This window comes from Melospiza melodia, chromosome 1 (genome assembly GCF_035770615.1).
Source record: "Melospiza melodia melodia isolate bMelMel2 chromosome 1, bMelMel2.pri, whole genome shotgun sequence".
Classification (NCBI taxonomy): Eukaryota; Metazoa; Chordata; class Aves; order Passeriformes; family Passerellidae; genus Melospiza; species Melospiza melodia.
Genome location: NC_086194.1, coordinates 14,365,518 through 14,390,769, shown reverse-complemented (window position 1 = coordinate 14,390,769; position 25,252 = coordinate 14,365,518). Strand labels below are relative to the sequence as shown.

At 39.1% G+C, this 25,252-nt stretch overlaps 1 protein-coding gene across 16 annotated transcripts in view; it reads right to left on the bottom strand.

Moving 5' to 3' along the window:
• Positions 1–25,252, bottom strand: part of PARD3 (par-3 family cell polarity regulator) — a 444,307-nt gene that overhangs the window by 159,280 nt on the left and 259,775 nt on the right. For all 16 annotated transcript variants that reach the window (XM_063148480.1, XM_063148541.1, XM_063148508.1 and 13 more), the window contains 3 exons: positions 16,030–16,218; positions 15,392–15,562; positions 5,269–5,419 (listed from right to left, as the gene is read on the bottom strand). In XM_063148480.1, the coding sequence (XP_063004550.1) occupies positions 5,269–5,419; positions 15,392–15,562; positions 16,030–16,218 (511 nt within the window). The remainder of the gene's footprint in view (positions 1–5,268; positions 5,420–15,391; positions 15,563–16,029; positions 16,219–25,252) is intronic.

Sequence of the window (25,252 nt, the reverse complement as noted above, 5' to 3'; positions counted from 1 at the left end):
TTGCATAACCGCTGATTCTGCCCAGCAATAGCTCCTTTGATGGACAGGTTAATGTTTAGCCTGGTAATGTACTTCTTTCCAAACATAATGCCTACAAGACTGTTAACTCTGTAGTTAATAATGTCTCCAAAGAATTCATTGTGAAAAGGTATAACCTTATGGCACTCGGCAGATTGAACTTCCCATCTGAGAGGCTACAGTAATTCAGTAACACTTTTAACTTTTCACTACCCTTCTTTATATCTGACAAGGGTGAAGACTGACATTTTAATAGTTGCTTTAGAATTAGGGAGAAAACCCATCTGACATGCCTATGCTTTTCATTGCAGATGAAGCTAAAAACAGGTGAAAGGCTTCACCTCCAGCAGATGGTTGGACAAACCTCAGCACTGGACTCAATACATGCTTTGTAGAGAACTCAGCTGAAGTGGATAGAAAATACCCCGGGAGAATTAATTCCACAAGTGTTGTGAGAAACCTTACAAGGAGACATCAAAGAAACTTCAAACCCAGTAATCTTCAGTATATTTGACTGATGTACAAATCTAAGGCATTGCTCAACCTGTCTACAAACCTCTTCAAGAAAATAATTATCCCTCGGGCTGGAAAAGTGCTATTTAGACTCTGTGAAATTTAGACTCTGACTACACTTCAAGTCCAGTTTTGTATAAATGTATAAATTCAGCTTCAGTGAGGTAATCTGTAATAACATAAAGTATTTTGGACACTGCACTAAGCAAGGTAAAACATTCTCCCTTTCAAATGTTTCTCATCTCAGAACAATGATGCTCAAATTTCTTGGACAAGTTACCAATCTAAAGGAGCACAGCCTGTGGACTACACCAAGCTATTGGGCAAGAAGGGTTCCCATCTGTCTGTGCAGGAAAAAAAGCCTCAGAGCTCCAGTACCAAATGGCTGGTCTCCTGGTCTATGAGGATTTTCATCCTACAAGGAAAAATGTGCCAAGCAGCATATTTCAAAAAATATTATACACCTTCGAACCTATCATACACCAGAAAATAATTTGTACCTGAATTAAACCACCAACACAGAGCCCTCTAAAAAACCCTAATCACACAGAGTAAATAGAATGAATAACGTGTTTATTCATGGAAAACTAAACTGCTCCAGGTCCTTTCAAATCTTGAAATTCCCTGAAGTTCAGTTAATATGTTTGCTGGGATAACTTGGCTCCCATGCTGACACTGCATTGTCATGGAACTGTTTCTGGCTTGATCCTTTGTGCTTTTGCTATTGCTTTCTCTTTAAAGGATGGTCTACAAAATCTGTTGAACACTCTCACCGTATGTTCCAAGCCCAGCATTACCTTATGAATGACTCATGAGCATGTTGATACTGTGGGACTGAGACCAACAGCCCAATGAATGCCTGGAGAATGACTAACAACAAAGATTTCTCTGCTGTATACAGGTCTTGCATTTCAAGAAAGTGCTCAGATCTGTCAACTATTGTAGTAGAGCATCACATTTTGATGAGATTCCTGGCCAAGGAACTACATTCTGATTGTAAAGGGTTATTTTCATTTCACTGAGACACACACTCTACATCTCTAGCTAAATTTCTGTCAGTAGTGCTTTCTCCTGATTCTACCCTTAAGACAGCAATTATTTATGTAGAGAACAGAGTATTTCCTGTTGTGTAGGAACCATCAAACTTCACAAGGTTCTGGGGGATCCTTCAGGATGAAAAGCAGATTCAGTGCAAGAGACTGTTATTCTGTGTACCCCCTGAAAAATATCTTCTGTTTAGTCACCGTTACCAACAAAACCTGCCACGTTCATTAAAAAAAAATAATCAGCAACTAGAAGAAGGAGATGAAAGAGGACTTTGTACTAAGCTGTTTGCTGAATACGAATAATTTATATAGACAGCAGCTATGTATTTGCGTACAGTAAAACTCAGGAGTATAATGCATGATATACAAGAATGGTATGTCAGAAGAAGACTTGAATTTTTAATTATAGAGCCAAGCAAACCAGTATAACACAGTTGTTTTACTGAATAACATGTACCCTGGAAATAATAAAAAAATATAAGGGTTTCTTACAGCCATCTAATTCTTACAAGACCAAATTTATATAAATAAAATATCCCATCTTCTCTGAACCAAAAGTACTCCCTCAATAAAGTTGTATCTTTTCTCCATCAGAAATTTTCAGTGAAATATTATCAAATGAAAAAGCATAAAAAATCTATAATAGCAATAACCACCTAGAAAAGTATATCAACATGAGAATCATCAGAAACATGAAAAGATTCACGTAGCCTTATTGCAGTAAGCAAACATTATTTTACATAATTTAAATCACATCCTAAAATTGGTATTTTATTCCCACTCTCACAGCAAGGCTCTGACAGCCAGTTCTTGCTTGTCAGTTACGAAGGAGTAAGGAAATTGTCTTAAATACCTTTCCTGAAATTACATTAATGGTATTTAAAGGAACAAAACACTCTTGAAACCTTTGTTCCAACTTTAAGCAATGACTAAAACAAGCAGGCATTTTCCAGACTTTAAAATTATTACTTTTGAATACTTTAAATTAGGAAGGAAGAAAACTCAAACCCATCCAAGAGCAAAAGCAGCAGGAAGACCTACTCCTTCCATGGAAACAAACTGTCATCTCCTCACTAAAAAGCACTGAGTACCAAAAGTTTACTTTGTAAAATCCATTGAGGGGTAATTCAAAAGACATCAGATGATTCAGAGCGCTCATCAGAAGGGTTCTTGAAATGGGGAGAGCACTCAAGGGAAGCAGCACTGCATAAAGCACTCCTTTGAGCTTGTTTCATGGTCAGGACTGGTGTGGGAAGGTATAGACCTCCAGAGTGCTTCAGCAAGGTTATTCTGAGGACTAATCCTCAAATTTAGGCCAATTTTCAAGAGAGGAAGAGTCATGTAACACCACACAAACATTCTCGGGAAAATAAAAAATGTCCTGCTTTTTTTCTCATTACCAAACCCAAAAAAGACAGGGATTCCACAGCATAAAAAGTGACTGAGTCTTTAAAATGTTAGCTATTCTGAAACAAGCAACTGTACCTATCTCTCCCAACAGGGAATACCTCCCTGTTGTACGGCACTGCAAGAAAACTTGCATGTGAAAGATTATGAACACTGCAGTTTTAATTTAGTGGTGCTGATTAATTCAGAAAAAACTAGTCTTATTAGAGAACGGACCATTCCCCAAAAACTGGGTTTAAACATCACAGGTCTGTGCTTCTGCTGTGATTGCAGAAGGGAACAGTCCAATCCTAGAAAGACCAGTTTTAGTTACACACTGCTAGATCACATTTACTATGAGGTTCAGGCACAATCTGATTTTCCACTAATGTGCTTCCACTAAAGATTCAGTGAATTAAAGTCACAACCAACCAATTTTTTACACAGTTCCTGGTCCCTGAAAACAATTCAGAAAAGCTATCAAAGAAAATCAAAATAGTTACTTCAGGTTATGAGAAACTTAGAAAATGAAGGATAGATTTTATTTTTCTATGTATACAACGCAAAAGTTTCTAAGGGTATTAGATTCTTACAGCTTTGGAAATTTTTTTGGTTTTTTTGTGGTAAAACATGAATTACTGGCTACTGCTAAAGGGATGATATCAGACTGATGAGCTACTAGTTCAATTTGGCATGGCAAGCCTTGTGCTCCTCTGATGTTGAAGCAAACTGCACTGCTGACACAAGTGCACCCAGACATTCTCAGGGCTCCCTCTCCCAAGAAAACAGGACAACGTGTTTAAGTGATAATTTGTTAACACTTATATGAGCTCTGTGTGTAAATCCTCTACAGCACTGATGGAAAAAGCAGAAGGCAGTGCTCTGCAAATGTTTTATCTAAAGCCTTGACACAACAAGAACTAGCTCTTTCTATGGGAGAACAGTGCTAAAGACTTCAAATTATTTTATCACTCCTTAAATTTGTTGACAAACAAATACAATTTTTTCTAAATTTTTCTCTTTAAGAGCATATGACTTTGGGTGACATGGTTTCACACAGCCTTGATTTTCACGTGCACATTTTTTTCTTCCAAGCTGCACAAAATGAAATGCAATAGACCAGAATATGGTGTGTTGCTAATTACTATTGCCCAAATGAACAAAAAAGGGCAAAAGACTTACTGGAAGAAATACCCTAAATAGCAAATTTGTGCATTTTCAGAGAGTTTAACAGCAGTCCAATTTTGCTACCACAAAGAAAATGCAAAAGCCAAAATACCAAAATTATTTTTAAAAGAAAACATGGGTGGAAACAAAAACCAAACCAAACCCAACCCTAATAAAAAGATATAGGGTGAAAAACATACACAAACTTGATTGGAAAAGACTCTGTGGTAGACTAATTTTCTAATGCTGAAAACTAATCTAAAGCAATTTAAAACTAAGTTATGCCTCACTTCATATGGAGTTTATAGTAGCATCCTCTAATATATTCTGTGTACCTAATATGCTAAAAGCAACCCTAGATTTAATAGCCATGTCTTCTTTAAAACTCACAACTCAAGCGAGCAATCGTCACGTCTTCTGTCAGGTGTTATTTTCATCAAGCTGCTTTTTGTGCTTAAACTCGAAAATCCTTTCAAACTAATCCCATCCTAGTCAGTAAATCCAACCACTCCTGTGGCAAGGCAAGTCTTTATTACCTAGCTCTGTACATCAGAAGTTGAATTGCTGCAAAGCAATCACTAATAACCTCATTATCCACTGGGACCATGCAGATGGCGGGGCACAGAGTCTGCACAAGGGATGCTTATAATTAGTTATGAGGTTTTAAAATTGGTGTCCTACAAAGCAAACATTCAAATAAATTAATAAGTCCTATAATAAGCATAAATGGATGCAAGTTTTCCTTATTTATTTTTGTATTTTAGTAGGATTGAAAGGAGGTGAAGGAATATTGAAAAAAATTAAGAATTCCCATGAGTCACTGATTTTGATGCAACATGGAGCCTAGACCGACCAATTATTTATTGTCCTAAACCAGACATTGAAAGACCATGTTAAATTCTACTATTATTCATTCTGTACCTGTCACAGGATGCAAAAATTCACTTTAGAGTCCCACTTTACCTTCTTCTTCACATTAACTATCCAGAAGGCTTGTGTAGAACAATTTTAAGGCACGTTTTAAGTTGGTCAGTGCAACCTCCATGTTCCCAATTCCCACATAACACATTAACCACTCTTCAGTGAATCACAGAGAGAAATAAACCATGCCCTGCTTGGCAGAGCTGCTCTGACTCACCCATTATCCTGCCCAGTGCCACGTTCTTTGTGGGGGACTCGCTGAGACCCTCGATGCCGCCGTAGAGCGAGTGGGAAATCCTCCGCTCCCGGTCATCCAGCAGCGTCTCTATGGGCAGCTCTGGCCCAGAGGGGCTCCCAGGTGATTCCAACTGCAAAGAGAGGGGAAAATTAGTGCCTGGGGTCCCCTTAACCACAGGGGGGAACTGTAACAAATTGCCTGAGGCCTGGACCTGTCTGAGCACCAAATGAGCTAGAACTTCTCATGCTGGACAGAGATAATTTGCAATGACAGCTCTGCCTAATGACCAACTTCCAACCCCTTTACACTGCACCCCCCATGGTGTCCTGTCAAATTTCAAATCCTTCAGCAGAAAATTGGTGAAAAAACCCCATTCCATTTTGGTGTCTCTTTGTTGGATAATTTCTTAAACAGACAGCTGGGCTGTTTCCAATACCATCAGCAGACAGCTGGGCCATCTTCTGCACACTGACAGCTGAACACAACAAGCCCCTTGTCAGGAGCATGGAACAGGAACTCTCATTTGGAATTGGGCTGCTGCTGCCACAGTGGTGCAACTTCCTTTCAAATGAAATCATCACCCTCCCAAGTTTTGTAGTTAGGAACAAAAGAAAAAACATAAAACTTGTCAGACTTCACCGTAATTTTATTCTTAAATTGAGTTCTTTGCTCTGTCTTTGCTGACTGCAGAGTAAAAAGGTCTTACATGCTTCGTTCAGCCTGGAAGCTCCTCTAATGTCTTGCTGCAGCATCCAGGCAGAGACACAAAAGCAGAACTGGCAAGACCCAGGGTGTCCTCCACCCCAGCCCTCAAACCCCTGGGACTGACATGTCCCTGCCACCACAACTGAGGCCAGACTCTCCAGGGCATCACAAGAGAGATGCAGTATGTGGTGGAAGGACGGTCACAGGCTGCTTGGCCACGTGCACAGGAAAGAGAAAGGCTGCATATACAGCCTCCTGCCCACCCCAGCTGCTCTCCTTCAGAAGACTGCCTGCGTATCTTCCCAGCCCAGCCTTTGCTTGCAGAAACTGATCATCCCTTGCTTTCTTACAGTGGCCTCTCAGATTTTTCCAGAGGACACGAAAAAGTCAAGTTCTCCTTGGTGAGTCCCAGAGAATCAGATTTCAGGGGAACACAGCACCCAAGAGAGGCAAAGAAAATAATTTGGTATCATCTACCTGGATTTCACAACCCCATCGGCCACAGCTCTGCTGTCAGCACAGCCCCCAGGAATGAGAACAATGAGTACCTAATGCATTCACAGGTCACTGTGCATGCCCTGTGTAGCAGGGCCCAGTTGCTCGCTGCAGAGATAAGAGACTCCCCAACCATGGCCCAATCCTCATGCCATCCAGCCTTCCTGCTGCCCCTAAAGCTCTTGGTTCACCTGGCCTCCAGCACCTGCTGTCCTCTCAGTAATGCCACCAAGACACTTTGCCAAGACCATTAAACCAATTCACCTGAACATTGTGAGCTGAATTCAGCTCTATCAAAAAAAAAAATAAGTATTTAAAAAAAAAGATGTATTTTGTAGAAAAGTAGTATGAATTCAGATATCAAAGCATTAGCTCTTCTCACCAACATGCCTCTTCATATTGAAGCAAATAGTTAAATCTTAAAAGCAGTGTCCTTACACAAATCCCACAGCATTTATTTCATACATATTGAAATACAGTGGGGACCAGATACTCAATGATACTGAGCATGCTGCAAACTATTTAAAGCCACTGGAAATGCTTATGACTGATCTCCAAACAAGCACGAGAGTGGTAGTTCATAGTTTCAGGAATTACAAAAACAAGCAACATATTGGTTGTTTTTTCTTTTTGAAACAGCTGCCCATTATTAATCACTCCACCCACACTCCCCAGACGACTAAGAAATGTATGCTATGTAAAAGTTATAAAAGTCTGTTTCAAGGGCTACAAAGCCCTGGGCTTTGTCCCCAGCAGAGGCTTTGAAGTGAGCCCAATGGGTGGATGACTCCTGACCCGCGGGCGCTGGCGCGACGCCCGGGGCGCGGAGGGCTGGGAAACGCTGCGCTGCGGTCAAGGAGACCGCGATCGGGAGGTCTCAGGCTCTGTAAAAATTATTATTTCTGTTCAAAGCCATCATCTGTTTAATATAAATGAGATATTTAATGAAGTTCCAAACTGTAGACTTATCTCTCCCAGTTTGATAAGCACCAGGGAGATTTACTGCATCGGAGGGTCAACACAATTACAATTGGAGGCACGTCAAGCTGCAGGAGAATAATAAACTTGCAGTGCAAGTGAATTAGACTCAATAAGGTTTAAATTGTGAAATGAGGATTTGTCTTATTAGTTTTTTTAAATTGCAGATTACAACTGACAGCTTTACTAAAAAGAAAATTAAACAATATTTGTAGACTCTCTTATAAAGGAATCTAAGGCACATTTGAAAAGAAATGTTAACTTCTGAAACACTTCATGAAAAAAGAGCATAGCAACATTAGACTGCTTGAGAGCTTAAACTTGCATGATAAAGGTACTAAATTATGAACTACCCTTTATTTCACTGCCTTTAAATAAGGTGTGAAAATATCAAAGTGCTTCGGGATTTATTCTCCCAGTGCTATATTGATGACTTTATGTAACAAGTGTCCAGCTTTTAGTGAGCAATATCGCACAGTCCTTTGTGTGACAAGCCATCAACTTTCAGATTCATTTGTAGAAAGATCTCAAGAGATTTTCTGAAAGACACTGACAAGAAGATGGTTCAGAAGCAAAGAAATATATAGAAATTCATTCCTGGTAATACAGTAAAGCACGGGGTAAATAAAAGAAATAGACGGAGTGTTGCATTTATATGGCCTTGTTTTGTACAGTGAATCACATATTTTATAATTTCCATGAGTAAAACTTTATCAATTTTTAATTAGCATCTCAAAAGATGAGTTTAAACAAAGGCATTGAAAGCCAGCTACACAAACATTTTACAGAAGATACAATGCCTTTTATAAAACCCCAAAAATTGGACAACTGGCTGTTACAAAAAAACCAAAAATGCCTTTTCCTTACATTGTTAACAGAAAGTCTGTGCAAGAAAAGAAACAGAATTTGCAAACTGTTGTTGTGGGCAGGACAAACAGTCCAACAGTCCAAAGCAAGACTGCAGTTCAAACAGACTTGTTCTTCGTGATGTGTTTCCAATAAAGAGCTGGAATTACACATTCTAGTTTCTTCTATTAGCCACTCTCAGTGCTATCTGGTATAATTTGATTTGATGGACTGACAAAGAGTGGGCAACATAAACAAAGCTGTACAAATTGCTGGCTTCATTAAAGGCCTGGCAAGGAAAGAATCCAAGTGGCAACTGGCCCCTGTCAACAGCTGCTGGAGCACCCCTTGGTGTGCCAGTTGAGAGTCACAGAACAACTGAGGGTGGATTAAACCACTGGAGATTATTGAATCCAACCTCCTGCCCAAAGCAGGGTCTGCAAGAGCAGGTTGCATAGTGCCCTGCCCAGCTGGGTTTTGAATATCTCCAAGATCAGAGACTCCTCAACCTCTCAGGGCAAGTTGCACCAGTGTTGACCTCTAAGAACGATTTTCTTTTTTCTTATGCGTAAAGCAATTTCTTGTATTTCAGTTTGTGCTTGTTGCTTCTTGTCCTGGTACTGGGTAGCCCTGAGAAGAGTCTGGATCAGTATTCTTTATTACTTCTTATTACTTTCATCAGGTATTTATAGACACTGACTGGTAAAGATCCCCTGATTTTTCTTCTCTCTAGACTGAAAAGAGAGAGCTCCCTCTCTGGATCCTAGCACTGACCTGTACTAAATGATCTTATTTGTAAAAATGCAATAAAACCTCCCATGCTACAGATTGCCTGTAGCTCCTTTTCTATCCATTCTCTTAAATTAAAAAAGCCAGATAAATTTTTTTTAAATAAAAAAAGGCTCTACCCTGACCCTTTGCCATTCAGATAAAAAACAGCTGTTTGCTAAATTACTGTCTGTACCAGCTAGCCCAGCTGCTGCTTATCTAGATGATAAAAGGACAAATAATGCAGTCCCTTTTACTTAAACACCACCATCCATCCTATTTGAAGTTATGTACATAAATATGAAAAAGACTTATGCACAAGAAGAGTGCCAAAATATTCAAAGCATAAACAATCTCTTTTTTTAATGAAGCAAGAATCAGACTCCATTTTTCCTTCAGAAAATAAATTGTCCAAATATAGGAAAGCAAGCGTTATGGATGTTAAAGAAGTCAGTACACAAATTTGCTATATATGACGCTGCATCCAGAATGCTGAAGCTTTCTATCACACAGAATTATTCTCCAGGCTTTCCTTTTCCTTCTTATCTGTGCACTGTGGTTAAGATGTCCAAAATACTACAGCTTCATTTTCCAACACAGATACATTTAAAATACTACTCAACTATATCAAGGCATCAATATCAAAGGCATTAAAGAAACTAAGTTTTCATAGGACTGGACTAAATTTTCATTTTCTGGCTTGAAAACTGGCCAAAGAATTGGACACAAAGCTTGATCTTCAGGATAGAGAAGAGTTGTAGATTCCCCTAGGAATCAGAGCTGGGAATAGCTTAAGTTGATAAACAGCTTTATCAATGAGTTGGAGACGGGAATGAACAGGGAAATCACTGTGTTTGGAGGAGATGCTAAAGACTTTTTGACAGTTAAATTCCAAAAGGTCATCACAAGACTAATCTAGTGAGAAAGAAAAAACAAACCTGTCACCTACATTTCAATGTAGCTAACTCGGCAATGCATGCAGGGGAAAATGATGCTGAATATTTTATACTTGCACACACACTGGAAAAGAAAAAATGCTTGCTTGTTTCTTTTGTAATGAAACTACTCATTTGCAAACTCTCAATGATCTATCAGTCAATTTATTTCATGAATGATGAGGTCCTTATAGTCTGGAATCAGGACTCTGCTTCACAGTTTGCTTATTTTCAAAGGGAGAAAAAAAATGAACAGACATGCACGAAGAAATCTGGGGATCTGCAAATCATTTGCAAACCTTCATTTCAGGCAGGTTTGGCAAAATATTCATTCTGTCAAAGAAAAAAAAAAGTGGGGGGGAGGTCTAAACAAGAAAAACCCTTGAAATTTCTCATTTTGAGGAAAATGGTGATGCTCTCTCACTTAATGGCAGACAAGTGCTGCCTGCCTGTGACATGAACAGAGTGCAGACAAGCAATCTGTGTCTCTAAGCTGTCCAGGCTGCAGGACTGCAAAGCACAGGATTCCAAAAGTGACAATTACCTTTATTTTCTTGAATCAGCACACGGAGCACACACCAGCTGCAGGATGTGCCTGGCAGTTGTGCCTGAGTGCTGAGCACGTTCTGGCGATGCAGCCGCCAGCTGTTTGCCCATAAAGGCTAATCACAACAGCATCACTAATTAACAGAACACAGCGCAAGGAACTCCACTGCTTCTCCTTCAATCTGAGCAATTTAGAAAATTTCAAACCTGAGTTAAAGATCTAAAAAGCTGATGGCTGCCTCTTCTGAAAAATGAGGTGTTAAAAACTGGCCATATATGAATATCAAGTCAATATTATTGTTATTCTCTCCATTTTCCCCACTGTTTTCACAGCTTTGGAAATGTGTCTTAAAGAGTCTCTCCATGCTCATGTAGGAAACTTGATACGTTAACAAGCAAGGCTGGAAGCTGAAAACACAGAATAGAACAGAATGTTTAACCTTTTTTAAATGGGGTGCAAAGGAACCTCAGATATAGCCAAATCCCAAATTAAATGTTTTTGTTACACTAATATAACAGTGTCCATCAAGTATTCATGTTTGTTTTTATCTGGAGTGGCAGAGTTATTAAACACAGTTTTGCAAGGTTTGCAGTAGTGCAGCTTGCAGAATTCTACATTGCTATATTCTGTATAGACATAATGCAAACAGAAGAAAAACTCAGATGCATAGATTTGGCTTAGACTCATTCATAACTAACACTCCATGCTTATATCAATATTTACTACAAGACAATTCACTCAAAAACCTGGATGGATTACACACTATCTTCTGGTGAGTCAATGAAAATTCTTCCTAGAGGCAAATCTTCAGCAAAACCACAGCAGCACAAAATCTCTTTTAACCTTCTGGGAAGTTTGTGGTCTCCTTTGACTACAGTTATAGAAGGGTTGATGATATAAATTATCTCCTCCCTGCGTCTCTGAAGTCAAGATAATACTTTTATGGTATTTATGTACATTTACATTGTTGCTACAATTGCTCTGAAGGCTTAGTTTACAACATGAGAACTTGTGAAGCTGTTTGAGAATAATGATGGCATGGGAAAGGAGTATCCAAAGCCACTTTACAAAGTTTTGAAACAGTTTCATGTTCAAGAAGCCAAAGAAAACTCTCTGACAAAGACAGTGCCCCTGCAGCAGATCAGAAGCAACTCTTCTGCCTCTCTCAACCCAGGACAACAGAGGAGGTTCTGTCACTCACTTCTAGACAGCAAACAAAATACAAAAAGTACACAAAAATTGTGGTATAAATTGAAACATGCAGAAACAACAATCTGCAGAATCGTGCTGCAAAATTAATTCTCCCTCCTCAGCAATTCTGAGGGGTGATTATGAAAATTGACATTAAAACCAAAAGAACAGTTTCATACCACTAACTGCCTTAAAAATCCAATTCAAACTCAGTTTTACCAAAGAAAGAAGCAGACTGTGTAGTATATCTCAAAGGAAGTCAGACTGACTTCACAAATGCAAAACAATTGCTGGACATGAAGGCAGGGGGAAAAAAAAGCTAGGGGTTTTTTTGGGTTTTTTTGCTGTTATTTTGTTGTGGGATATTTTAATCATCCAGAGAGCAGCTGCTTTTATCATCCAGATGTTTAGCACAATTATTTCTGCATTGGCATTACCACCCCTCACATGGATTTCCCTTTTGAGGCACCTGTGGGTGCTCCATGGTGTGGCAGGGAATCAGCCAAGACCTGACCTCACAGGATACTGGACCAGAGCAGAGTGAACACTGCTCTTGGTGACACACAAAATGGAATAACACCAAACCAGCTCCACTTAACTGTAGTTCAGACTAACAAGAAACAAAGCTATGTTTTTGTCTGCAAAGTGGATACATATGACGCTGAATCAACAAAGGAAAAAATCAATTTAACAGGATATTTTTATCTGCTGGTTTCTTATGGTGACTCCTTTGAAAAACAAAAAGAGGGAGAAGAGCATAGAAAACAGTGGGAAATACTTTCTCAAAAGCTGAACATTTCTTTTTATATTTAATTAAACCAGTAAACCCCCCTTTCTGAGGAGCTGGGGGCATTTAGCCTGGAGTAAAGAGCAGGCTAAGGAGAGACTTTTTTTCCTCTCTACAACTCCCTAAAAGGAGCATTTAGACAGGTGGGTGTTGGTGCTTTCTCCCGGGTAAAAAATCATACGACAAGAGGAAACAGTCACGAGTTGTGCCAGGGAAGATTTAGACTGGATGTTAAGTAAAATATTTCATGAAAAGTAGGGTCAAGCTTTGGATCAGGATGCCCAGGGAAGTGGCTGCATCCTGAAGGTCTTTTAAACATGTGTAGATGTGGCACTTGGCAATATGGTTTAGGGGTGGACTTGGCAGTGCTGGGTTAATGGTTGGAGTCCGTAGTCTTTAATCTAAAATGATTCTGTGCCTCTACGGTGATAAAAGGTGGGAGTTATTAAGATAAGGGTGTGCCCTTTCTATGCTTTTGCTTCTAATCTGCAAGCTCCTGAATTTGCTGCCAGTCAAATGTCATTTCTTTTTGTGTTCTAATACTAAAAATCTTTCCTGGTGGTTGTTACTGGAATGTTCCAAGGGGAAAATTGGTATACCAGAACGTCTAAGCAATCTGTGTTGCTAAATTAAGCATAATATAGCCAAGACAAGCCCAGCCACTGAGGAGATGCTGTCTCCAGCCTCACATGCTGGATGCTGTTCTCAGGCCCCACAGCCACTACTGAGGGACTGAGCTGACTGAACTCCATAGTCATATATGGTATTCCTGCAACATTCAGAAATAACATTATCACAGCTTATCAGTGTTACATCAGCTAAATCATATCTAAAGCTTAAACTGGTCACATTCTTGAAAGAGGATATAGGGTTTAATTGCAAAATACCAAGAAAAAAACTCTTTGCTTTTCATTTCATTGAAGTCTGGGCGTTGTAAGACTTACAGAGAAGTGACTTCTTGCATACTGCAAGCTCAGCAGGTAAACAGCTTTATATCCATGCAAGTCATCCTTTCATCATATTAAAATATGCAAACAGTATTGACATTGTGTTTCCTTTGGATAACGGTGATAAAAGCAATAATTCCTAGGAAAAATTACTTACAAACATTACTTTATAGAGATGATTACTACAGCAATAGTGACATATCAATGCTTTCCTAATCATTATAGCTGATCTTGCCAGCTTCTTAAAGAGTTGGGAAAACGTACAAAAAACTGTAAAGGAGGCCCAGAGAGAAGGGCCTATCCTGCCCTTGTGCAGGTACATTTCAGTGTATCTAAATCTGTTTCCACAATCAGTGCTTTTATCTTGAAGCACATATATTGCAGTCAGATGTGCTGCTTTTGGCACCTGATTTCTGCAAAATAAATCATACTAAATGTCAAGCAGATATAGGGTACCAAGCTACTCTTGAATGAGTAAAAATTACTCTGGATTTAAGGAGAAATGTCTTTGTTTCATCACTGCTGGATTACCTCCCTTGTGTTTACAAACACTGTCTGGATTAATTCAAGCGAGAAGACTTTGACTAGGAGAAAAGGGATCATCTTCTATATTCTTTAAAAAAAAAATTAAACACAGAAATAGTCTAAAATATTTCACCCTTTTTACGTAATAACATGTAGTAGCCTCTACAAACTGGAAATTGGGTAAAAATAAGGAACAGTCTCCAAAGGACACTCTGAATTAGGCCTAGATAAGGACATCACCACATACAAAAAGGTCAGAATTCCTTCAACACTAAGCAAGACATGCTTGCAGCAATCCAAGTTGGCTTTCTAGCAGTGTGCACATATAAACATGCATGTGTATAGAAACTTTGTAAAAGCAGTTAATCAAGAGGAGCTTAACACTTTCAAAAAGCCCAGTGTCTTTTTCAGACATGACTTTGTAATACACTATGGACTGATTTTTTCTGAAGGTTAGATTTATGCATTAAAAAGTAAACCATTCTTTTTTTCCCCTAGGCAGGAGCAGTGATACTAAACCAATTTGTGCACATCGTTTTTGAAGCATGATGATCAAGAAATAACATTCCTGATAAGACCTTACTATTTTAGCAAGAATGAAAGAATTGACTTTTAGATTTCTAAAGAAGAGATGCTTTTCTGACATGCCATTCAGCTGTATCCTATTTAACTCAGTCCTTTCTTCAATTTGTCCTGAGTCTAATTCAGTTCTCCCCCAACATCAGTCCTTCTCATTATATGTCCATATATTCCTAGTATATAGCATTATTTACATTAAATTGAAGATAAACTATTTGAAATCATGAATATATTTCAAAACATCAACTCATTAATATTGCACTAGAGAAGACAGAAGTCACAAATCATCAGAAGAATCACCACTTCACCCTGAATTCAGTAGCTCAACCTCCTCCATAATTAAGGCCAAGACAAAGTTTTGTAGAATCTACACATGAAACTTTTGCTTAGATAAAATATAATAATGAAATATAAGAGCTCTACTCTTATTTTAAAAAACTGGAAGTGACAAAGAAACAAGTCAGTTAACACAAAGTCTATAAATGAAAGATCTAACAGACCTCCATAAAAACCTCCGCTGAACAAAAATCACATAAACAGTGAGATCCAATTACAAAATCAATATAGTTTTATTCAGTGTTTCCTGTTTTTCATTGACAAAAATTCTCGAAAGAAAAACTTTATTGATCAGTAATAACGTTAGCATGTCTAACACTGAAATTCAGATAATTCTGTAGTTCTCTCTTTCTTTAGCTTCTCAGATATTATTTTTCAACTCCCAGAGGAAACATGACATCTCCTGTAAACACAAATACCTCAGAAGTGAAAATTGCCAATCCCAATATCAAAAGCTTATTACCTCATTGCATTTACTTATTCGCCTCGCCACAATAAGCTGAATCATTCCTCGTTTGTTCCCTTCAGTGGACATGGACCTCCTTAACGTTTCCATAGCATCTTGATTTGTTTTGCCCAATAATGATTCTCCATTAACTGCTATTAGTTGATCATTCACTCGAAGCCTGCCATCCTGGAAATGTAAAAATTATAGATAGTAACATAAAACACACACAAAGGAAGCTTTGTCTACTGGAGAGAATAAAAAAAACCCAAATCAAAAGAAAAATATTCAACCAACTATACTTAGTCCTAAGGGTTTATGGGGAAATGAACACTGCAATAATAGCTTCCATTGCAGCCACTATAGGAAATGTCTATTCCAATTACAGATTTGCACTGAAAGCTATTATCATAATCTGTCTGCTCAAACAGCATACTAATGGAACTGCACCAGAGATGGCTCATTCCTTCCCGAATCTGTTAGGGCTGTTTAAATCCTGGGACGTGCAAACATGCGAGTAGAAATCGAAATGTTACCTCTGATGGTATAATTGGTGAACATTAGAGAGCTCATTCCTCTTTGATCTATGGATATTTTCAAAATAACTTATTATGGAAAACTGAGGAAGACCAAAGTACACAGATACTTCCTCTCACCTTGGATGCTGCTCCACCATTAATGATGGACTTGACGAAGATTCCTAAGTCAGCGTGGTTTTCTTTGGACCGGTTACCTTTGACACTCACGCCAAGCCCAGCTGACCCAGAGTCATTCAGTGGAACTTCAAAAGTGAGGAATTCCCTGGTGCCATCAGGTGTGAGGACAAGCTCCTCTTCCTCTGCTTTCTGTTGGGGAGATTAGCGTGGGATTACAGAACAGCATTTCTCTGGGAATTCTCTTCTCCCTACAGCTATTAGCATTCAAAACTCTCTGCTTTTTACTACAATGCCACAATATTTTCCATAGTAATTATGTGAAGAAATCTGCAGAAATGGTGTATTTTCAATCACCTCCAGCTGATGCCTAGGTTCAGAAATATCTTAAATATGTGTCTAAGTGCTTCTCTCTCTAGTAAAGTAATTGCATCACATGTCATTACTGAGTCTGCCATCAATACTAACTCACATGTAAGCTGCTATTTCATTAGCTAAAAGAGAGCTTTATCAGAAATATTTTCCTACTTGCAAACCTGCAGAATTTTTAAAGTACCATCATCTATGGAGCTTTGCAGTCCTAGGGAGAAACTAAGTGCAAGAAAATTAAATTGAAAAATTACTTGTTCACCTCATTTTATTTAAAATTATCTGTTTTAGGAAAAAACAGAAAACTACACAGCTGAGATCTGCAAAAGCACATCTCTCGTGTTGCCAGGCTAACTCCAGCTCTGAGTGCCACTTTTCCTGTTTTTCCCAGCTCTGCCCTTCACCTCAGTCCTCTTACCCACCTCTCTGGATCATTGTCCTCAACATCCACTTTTAGCCTGGCTGGGAAAATCCCAGGCTTTAAGCACCCTGAATTACAGTCACAGGCCTGCCACAGCTGCCAGCAAGGAGCTGCTCAGTGACACCTTTCCATGCATCCAAAAGCCACATAAGCACAGGTGACATGCCTCACACTTCACCTCCTGCCAAATGCAGGGTGGCAGCAGGCTGGGACCAGAGACCTGGCAGTGTCCCCACAGAGCAGTGACACTCTTGGGGTAGCAGCATGAGCACAACACCCAGGAATGAAAGTGGCCACGCTCTGAGGAGCAGTGCTCATGTTCAAGAGACTTCTGCCAAAGGGTGGAATGGGAGGGACAGGCTGCTCACCAGCCCTATCTCTTACAGTAGATGCTGTTCACTTGTTTCTGATCCTCTTTTAAATCTAATAAAGTGGTTATAACCACTTTTGGTTATAACTCCATCAATTAACAAAAAAAGTCATGTCCTTAAAGGCATGATTCTCTGCTTGTGAATCCGACCATGCTGGGGTTTTATTCACCCGCATGAAGGAGAAAGAGAACATACAGCAGAAGGTGCACACTAATGTCCAGCATCAGCAGTTCTTCTCTAGAAGAATTAATCAGGCCAAATTTTCATAATCTTAGCAACATGTCACCTCTGTTTCTGACACTGATTTTATGCCAACTTTTCCCACATCACTGATCTATTTGCAAAGCTCACTCATATGAGTGAGAACACGTATGAGAAGTTAACGTGTGCCTGCTGAGCTGTCCCTGTTTCTTAAGACTTGAGGAAATGCAAACACAGCCTATGGCAAAGATAGATGTGAAAGCCATGTGGAGTATAGCAGACTGAGATGATCAATTTGGGCACAAGCATGCTAGTTGTGTCACCACTGACCTAGAAATGCAGTGCAAAAATGTCACATGGGAAGGCAGTCAGACTGCTGAGAGAGCCGCGACAGCTGAGGGAGGAAAAACAGGAGTTTCATCTTTTCCCACTTGTTAAAAGCGTCAACCTTCATGTGTTCATAGCCCTTCCCTTTGCACTACACTCCTTTTGCTTATAACTAAGCACAGTGGTTCATCAAAAAACACCCAAAAAAAACCCCAAAGCAATGAAAAAATTAAAATATCCCTATCAATGTGCCATAGCTAGGCTGGCTTGCATGTGAATCCCACTATTCAAACACATCTCTTGGCCACACAAAACAGCATGACCAATGCTAGCTGTGAGGAATGGAAAGGTGAATTGTGACCATTGAATAACACTCTATCCACAAGATGTTTCTCAAATTATGGGAAAATTGCCACCCTAATTTTCCTGCTTGGCTCACAGAAGCACTAGCTCCAGCATACATTTGAATCCATATTTTGTCAAAAGGCTGCAGAATAAAACAATCTGAAACAGATGCACGTTACCTTACAGTTTCTGTAACACTGATCACTTTCATATTCCTTAATAAATAGTAGCAGGAAAAAGCTTGTGAGCCAAAAGAGAGATAAAGTCAAGGTAGGATGTGTGGCTTATCCAAGAAAGCAGATATGCTTACTGAATTTTTGTTTGCTACTGTTAAAATAAATTCAGAATCAATTTCTCTCTTCCTCCAGTATTTTCTAATCTTCAAACAAACCACCAAAACTTCAGCAAAGCAGTCTCCCAGGCCTGTCAGGGGCATTTCTATATCACAAAGGGTCAATTGGAATGAGCATCTCACAAGCATCCCCAAAGACTTGGCTAATGGCCTCTACCCTACTTCTCCTCAGTGAGACCAAAGAGCTGCATTATCACTTCAGCACTGCTTTAATGTGAGCCTTGTGCTTGCTTGTTTCCTGCAATCTTGAATAAGGAAATAAGGCAATATCAGGCTACAGACACCTGAGTGTGCAGCTGAAATGTGAGGCAAAAACCTGAAACAAAATACTCTGAAGCAGCTGTACATGAGTGAGCAGATCATGCTCATAAAAAAATGAGAAACAGCAGCCTCAGCACTGGATCAGAAGTACTGAAAGCATAAGAAAATTGCTCAACTCACCCAAGGAAGAAAATTACCACTACTAGGCTATGACTAAATTTCTTTAGGGACTTCATAGAGTATCTACAGTTTTTCCCACTTAAGCACACTTGCTTTACCACCATATCTCTGTCTGGAATTTTAGGGATATAAGAAGCATTTTGCCCTCCAGACTCTGTGTGACACCTGTAAGTATCATATGCTTGAATGTAAAGTTAAAAAAAAAGGAGAACAAACATGAAAAATGTGGCTTTCAATAAAAACTGAACTATTAACTTGCAAGTGCTATGGATATGAAAGTAGCAAATTTAACATTTGTGCCACACCATGGTATCAAAGAAGGTCTCGCTACGTATGATATATTGAATATAACTTCATAATACAAACCTTGGAGCAGTACCACAAGGAACCTCAGCATGCCATAAAGGAGCCAGTCACAGAGAAATGGGCAGGAAGACTTTTAGCCTGCTACTATAATATTTTGAGCCAAAGTGGTAAAGATGAAAACAAAACAAAAAAGCCCCAGCAAAATCTTGCAATGGCTGAATCCTTTGTTCTCTAAAGCCCTTTAGAGTACAGAAACATTACATGTACAGCAAGTCTCCCCAATCAATATAAAACCAGGTATTATAAAAGAGTAAAATTTGCACTGAAATTGTGTTAAACATTAGGTATTTTAATCTAAAAAATCACAGAAATTCCGTAACACATCCATGAGATAGCATAAAAATGCACAAAAAATCTAAAATGCACCATTAAACATTTTCAGCTGAGAACACAGTCACTTCTTAATTGCAGTAGCTTCCATTTGATCTTGATACTCTCTAAATTAACAGCTTCACTATGTCAATCAAACACCTCAACACTATTTTCATGATTAGTTGATCTGTAGGAGAAATTTATTCCGTCATATATTTTGACAGGCCAGCAGTAAACATGCAAGCAAAATTATGTACTGTGAACCCTGAACAACAAAATTCAACTCCCTTAAGATTTTTCACACACTATGTCCAAAACAATTAACAGCAGAACAATATTCTGTTCAGACAGAGGCTGCTGAGGAAAAGGTCACCTGAAATGACTTCAGTTGGATGAATGAAGCTGCTCAAGTACGTAATTTATAATAAAAATTTGATTGGTGATAAAATATGTAGGTGACTTTTTTGGCTTCAAAATCATATTTAGCATCAATTTATGCTAAACAACACTTGAGGTAAGTTTTTCACTTTTTTAATACAACATAAACATATTGTAAATTTAAAGATAAACTCCCTGACTAGAGCAAACTTATGGCAGTGTTTTGATATATACAGAGATTTTAACAAGCTCTAAGATAAACGGAGTGGGGAGAGGGGGGGGGGAATTGTTTTTCTCTTCCACATAACATTATCCTCTACCTAAGTTCTGATCTGATCATAAAATCAGATTTAATTTTATAAACAACATGAAAATAGACTTCAACAGTTAGAGTGCCATTACTTTTCTCATCATACTAATAACAGCCTCTAATCCTGTTTATCCTTTTATCACAGAATTACAGAATATATTGAGCTGGAAGGAACCCTGAAAGATTAAGTTGAAATCCTGGCCCTGTACAGGACACCCCTAGAGTCACACCCTGTGCTTGAGAGCATTGTCCAAACACTTCTGGGACTCTGTCAGGCTTGGTGCTGTTACAACTTCCCTGGGAAGCTGTTCCAGTGCCCACCCACCCTCTGGGTGAAGAATCTTTTCCTGATATCCAGCCTAAACCTCCCCAGACACAACTTAAGGCCATTTCCTTGGGTCCTGTCACAGATCACTGAGAGAAGAGATCAGCGTCTGTCCCTCCTCTTCCCCTCAGGAGGATGTTGAAGATCACAATGAGGTTCCCCTCAGTCTCCTCTTCCCCAGGCTGAACAGACCAAGTGATCTCAGCTGCTCATCACACAGCTTCCCCTCAAGGCCCTTCAGCATCCTCACTGCTCTCCTTTGGACACTCTCTAATAGCTTCAGAACTTTCTTATCCTGTAGTGCCCAAAACTTCACACAATTTCCAAGGTGAGGCCACACCAGTGAGGAGCAGAGTGGGACAACTGCCTCTCTGGAGCAGCTGGGGGTTCATGTTTCACACACCATTGTTTGGGACTTCTTCCCTCTGCAGGACCTCATCAGGGTTCAGCTGGTGAGTGAGCAGCATGAGATGAGTGAAAACAGAAACTGAACAGCAGAGAAAACCTTCCTCCCACCTAACGGGGGAAGCAATTTTCAGTCAAGTCAGGACAGGTTTCCTAAGTGACTCGCTGCTGCTGCAAGTCTGGCAGCATTCTCTCCAGTGAAGTTCATTCTCTTGCAAGCTTAGACCTGCTGCCTTCTCAGCCGTTTTTCAGTCACTGAAACTTGTCTGCACATTGCTTTGTGACTATGTGTACAAAAATGTGCTCCTGTTCCCTTTCACAGAGCAATCAGTAAAGCTCTGCATCTGCAGTTAAATACATATGCACACACCGGCATGAAAACTTTCAGAAAGCTCTTGAATGCACAAATATATGCATGTACACACACAACACACCCTTATAAGTGTATATATATACACCACAATGATGACTTTCATATGATCAATTAACTATAGCACAAACACTACCTAACAACTTGAGTGACCCCATTCACTATTCAATTTACCTGTCTCAAGTCCTGTTGTGTCCAGCCTTCTAACATTACAGCCCTGTTAGCCAATGTTTAAATACTATTTTGTTCATCTATCAACCTTTTGTCACACAAATGTGTTTTCTCTCTTTACAATTTATCCAGATGGAAAACCTCAAGTTCTCACAATATGAGTTTGGTGGATGCGAGAGCTCTCTAGGAAGCGCAGGCTGTAAAACTACTTGAAATCTCAAAATCCCAGGTTTAGTCATTGGGCTCCAATAATGGGGAATTCTGACCTAACATAACAGTTTTTTCAAGATATTTTCAGTCTTTAGAAGATTTTAATACAACATCCATTATTTAATTATTTCTGATAAGGTACCCACAATACTGAGGAATCATAAGCCCTATAGTTTGGGAAACCAATAAAACTTGTCTCTGTATTATGGTAACAAAATAGAATGAAGCAGTACATACGCAAGAGAGGAGATTTCACTTAGCTGTTGTGCAAATACATTCTTAACATCAGGGGTGACTCAAACTGTTTTGCCCTTCAAGTGAAGTGGGTGATACTGCTGTCTTATCAGGCCACTCTCTAAACTGAGGTACACAAAAAAATGATGACTCACTCTCATCCTATGCCATCACCTACACAAATGTAGAACACATGGAACAAACAGCTCTAAGGAAACAAAACAGCTTCTTTGGTCAACAACAGTTTTGTGGGGGGTGATGTTTAGGACTCAAAAAAATCTAATGTATTACTGCTGGAGGTACTGAAAACAGAGCAATGTAGGTGGCCTCAAACACACCTCTCCAACAACAGCTGAGGGACTCCTTGGGAGGAGTAACTGAGAGCTGGTGCATCCCACCATGGGCTGGCATTAAAGAAAAATATAACTAGAGCAATTCCACCAGCTGAGAAAATCCTGCCTACTGATCCAGTAGTGGCATGCACACTCCAACCCAGTTTTCTCCTGAAATATAAGGCCATTTATCTTTTTTTTATCAAATGGCTGTGTTGCATTATAGGTTTTGAGGACCTAAAGTGTCTACTTACCTGGTTATAAAATTATACAGGGCTTAAGCCAACTAAACAACCAGAATTCTTATGCTTGCTTTCTTTTTCTATCTCTTCCTAGACTAAGAATTTTAATATCTGTCATATGTTAGATAAACACTAATGAATCTTATTTGCTCATATACAGAGACTCATTATTCATATTAGCAAAGTTAATATGTCACATCTGGCAAAGATTGCATTCATTCAAATCAAACAGCAGCTGCTAAATATCAAAAACTAGATCTGAATTCTGAGATTTTATGGGAAATGCGCTCTGCTTTAATCTTAATCCCATCAAGGAAGAGTTTTTTGTGTATTAGACGTGGATTAACTTTGGTAAGTATTTACAGGCAAAAATGCTAGCTCATGAAAGTACTGTAGAACAGCCCCACTGCATTTCCTGTTTTGTCCCTTTCAAGGATTTAATTTAATATCAAAAAAGATGTTCCATATGCAAAAATAACTTCAGTTTAAAGGTTTGGATGGATTAAGATATGATTTAGAAAAAAATTAAATGCTTTTCCAAAGCATAAAAATTCTAGCATGTGATTTTGATTTAGAATGGAAATCAAAGCTCTGCAAAAGCCCATGTTTAAGTACATCCACATGTTTGTTACTTCTCCCTATAACAAGTCCATTGCTTGTCGATTCTTACATTACTCTGCCTAATGCCAACACTCTGATCTGGGCTGTCATAGAAACTGGTTTAATCAAATAAGATTCTACATTTCAAAAATTGATCACACCATTAAAATTACATTCTGTTGGTTCTTAATCTCAGAACTTCTCACAGGGGCCAGTCTGTGCAGGTACCATAATCACTGTACTTTATTCAGGCCAACATACTCTGTTCAAAACTGCTGCACTATTCAAACTTTGTGTCCCTACTGTCTGTCCTGAAACAAAGCCATGTGATTGTAATGCTAACCCCGTTTCTTTACACTTTGCTTATCCTAGAGAAGTGAAAACCAAGGGATTAGGTACACAGTAGGTGTCTGTTCTGCCAAAGAAGCCTATAAAGCTACAGCTCTCTGCACTATCCCTTCTTCAAGGAAAACTTCAATGCCCAACACACTAATGACAGAGCTCCCTAAAAATCCTCTCACTGGCCCGTCGGATTTACAAGACTTGAGAGACTAAAGAAAGAGATAGAGTCTGGAAAAGACAGACAGGAAAAACAAGTTGAAAAAGAAATAATGCCCATGTTTAAATCCATGGCAGGAAACACATTCCTCGTGAAGTAATGTCAGTATGGAGCACCTCAGAGGGATCTGTGTCTCACTCCTATTTCTGCTGCAAACTTTCAGGCAACCATGGCAAACCATTTCACCTCACTGTTTTCCCTGCATTTAATATCAAGGGACAATCAACACCAGGAGTCTAAAGGCAATGATGCAGTAAAACAAGGTTTGCTCCAAATAAACAAGTTTGTACACACGAGTGTGGCTTCTGGATGACTCTGCAATGGTGGCACTAAGCCCTGTCACAGTGGAGGGACATGTATGTTGTCTTCCATGAAACTGGGAATTTTTCAGCAAGTGTCTTCAATGTCAGAGCTCCAAAGGCAGCCACAGCTCCCTATGGTGCTGCACTAAGTGCCACACCACATCCCAGGTAAATCACCAGCTGCTAACAGTCAAAACTGAGCCTGAGGGTCAGTTCTAAGTACTGCATTATGCAGAAGTTTATGTTCCTTATCACTGAACGTTCCAGGAAATTCAGACTGGTCAAAAAGCATTCATGATCACAGCCACTTAACTGTTATATTAATTATTCAGTAGGAATTAATGTCTTTTCTCGAGTCATAAATGTGCCAGAACATGCTATTTAATACTGGAGTATCTCCTATGGTAAAAGATTGAAATCACAACAGTGCCTTGCAGAAATCACACATTCACCACCTACTTCTTACATATGGGCAGTGATGTAAAACTTGATGAAAGTTATTAGCTGAAACCACTCAAAATTGCAGTAAAAATGCTTTTAAAACATTGTAATCACCCTTGTGCCTCACACCATTAGAAGATAAAAAGGTACAAAAATATATCTGCAGCATTCCTAAGCACCATGGAGGAAATAACAGCATCAGCTTAATCATCAGTCAGACATATCCTCTGAATAAAATCATTCTGTACCTATTGATAACAGCACTACTGGGGGTATAGTCTGACATTGTCCATCTATGATCTTGGCTCAATGTTCAGACATTTGGATCACCAAGCTAAAGGTCTATATAGGTGCTAAACAGGAAGTATTGAGAACTTATTACAGCTTTTAAAAGTATCTCTGGATGCATCCCCAGTGACTAGGCATCTTGAAAGAATACAAACAGCTTCTGAGCAAAAGACAAACACACGTGCACTTAGAATACATCCTCTTAAAGCTCAACACTGACTGCTATTTTTCCACAATAATTTTCTATCTAATAATCAAGACAAATCATTTATTTCTAGGCATTTGCTAATATTGCCTCCCATACTCACAATATGAAAACTTATGAGCACAAAGTGTACAAAAGTAACTAATCATTAGTTCTTACAAAATGCCTCTGACCACCATCACACCTTTCCTACAGGCAATGAATTCTTGCATAAAAAGGGCAGTTAGCTAATTTACTCAGAATCACACACAGAAGAATATGGCAAGAACAGCAATTGGATCTGAAAAAACACAGTGATCAAAATGAAATTTAGGTAATAACTGGAATATCAAATGTTTGAGTTCAGAAG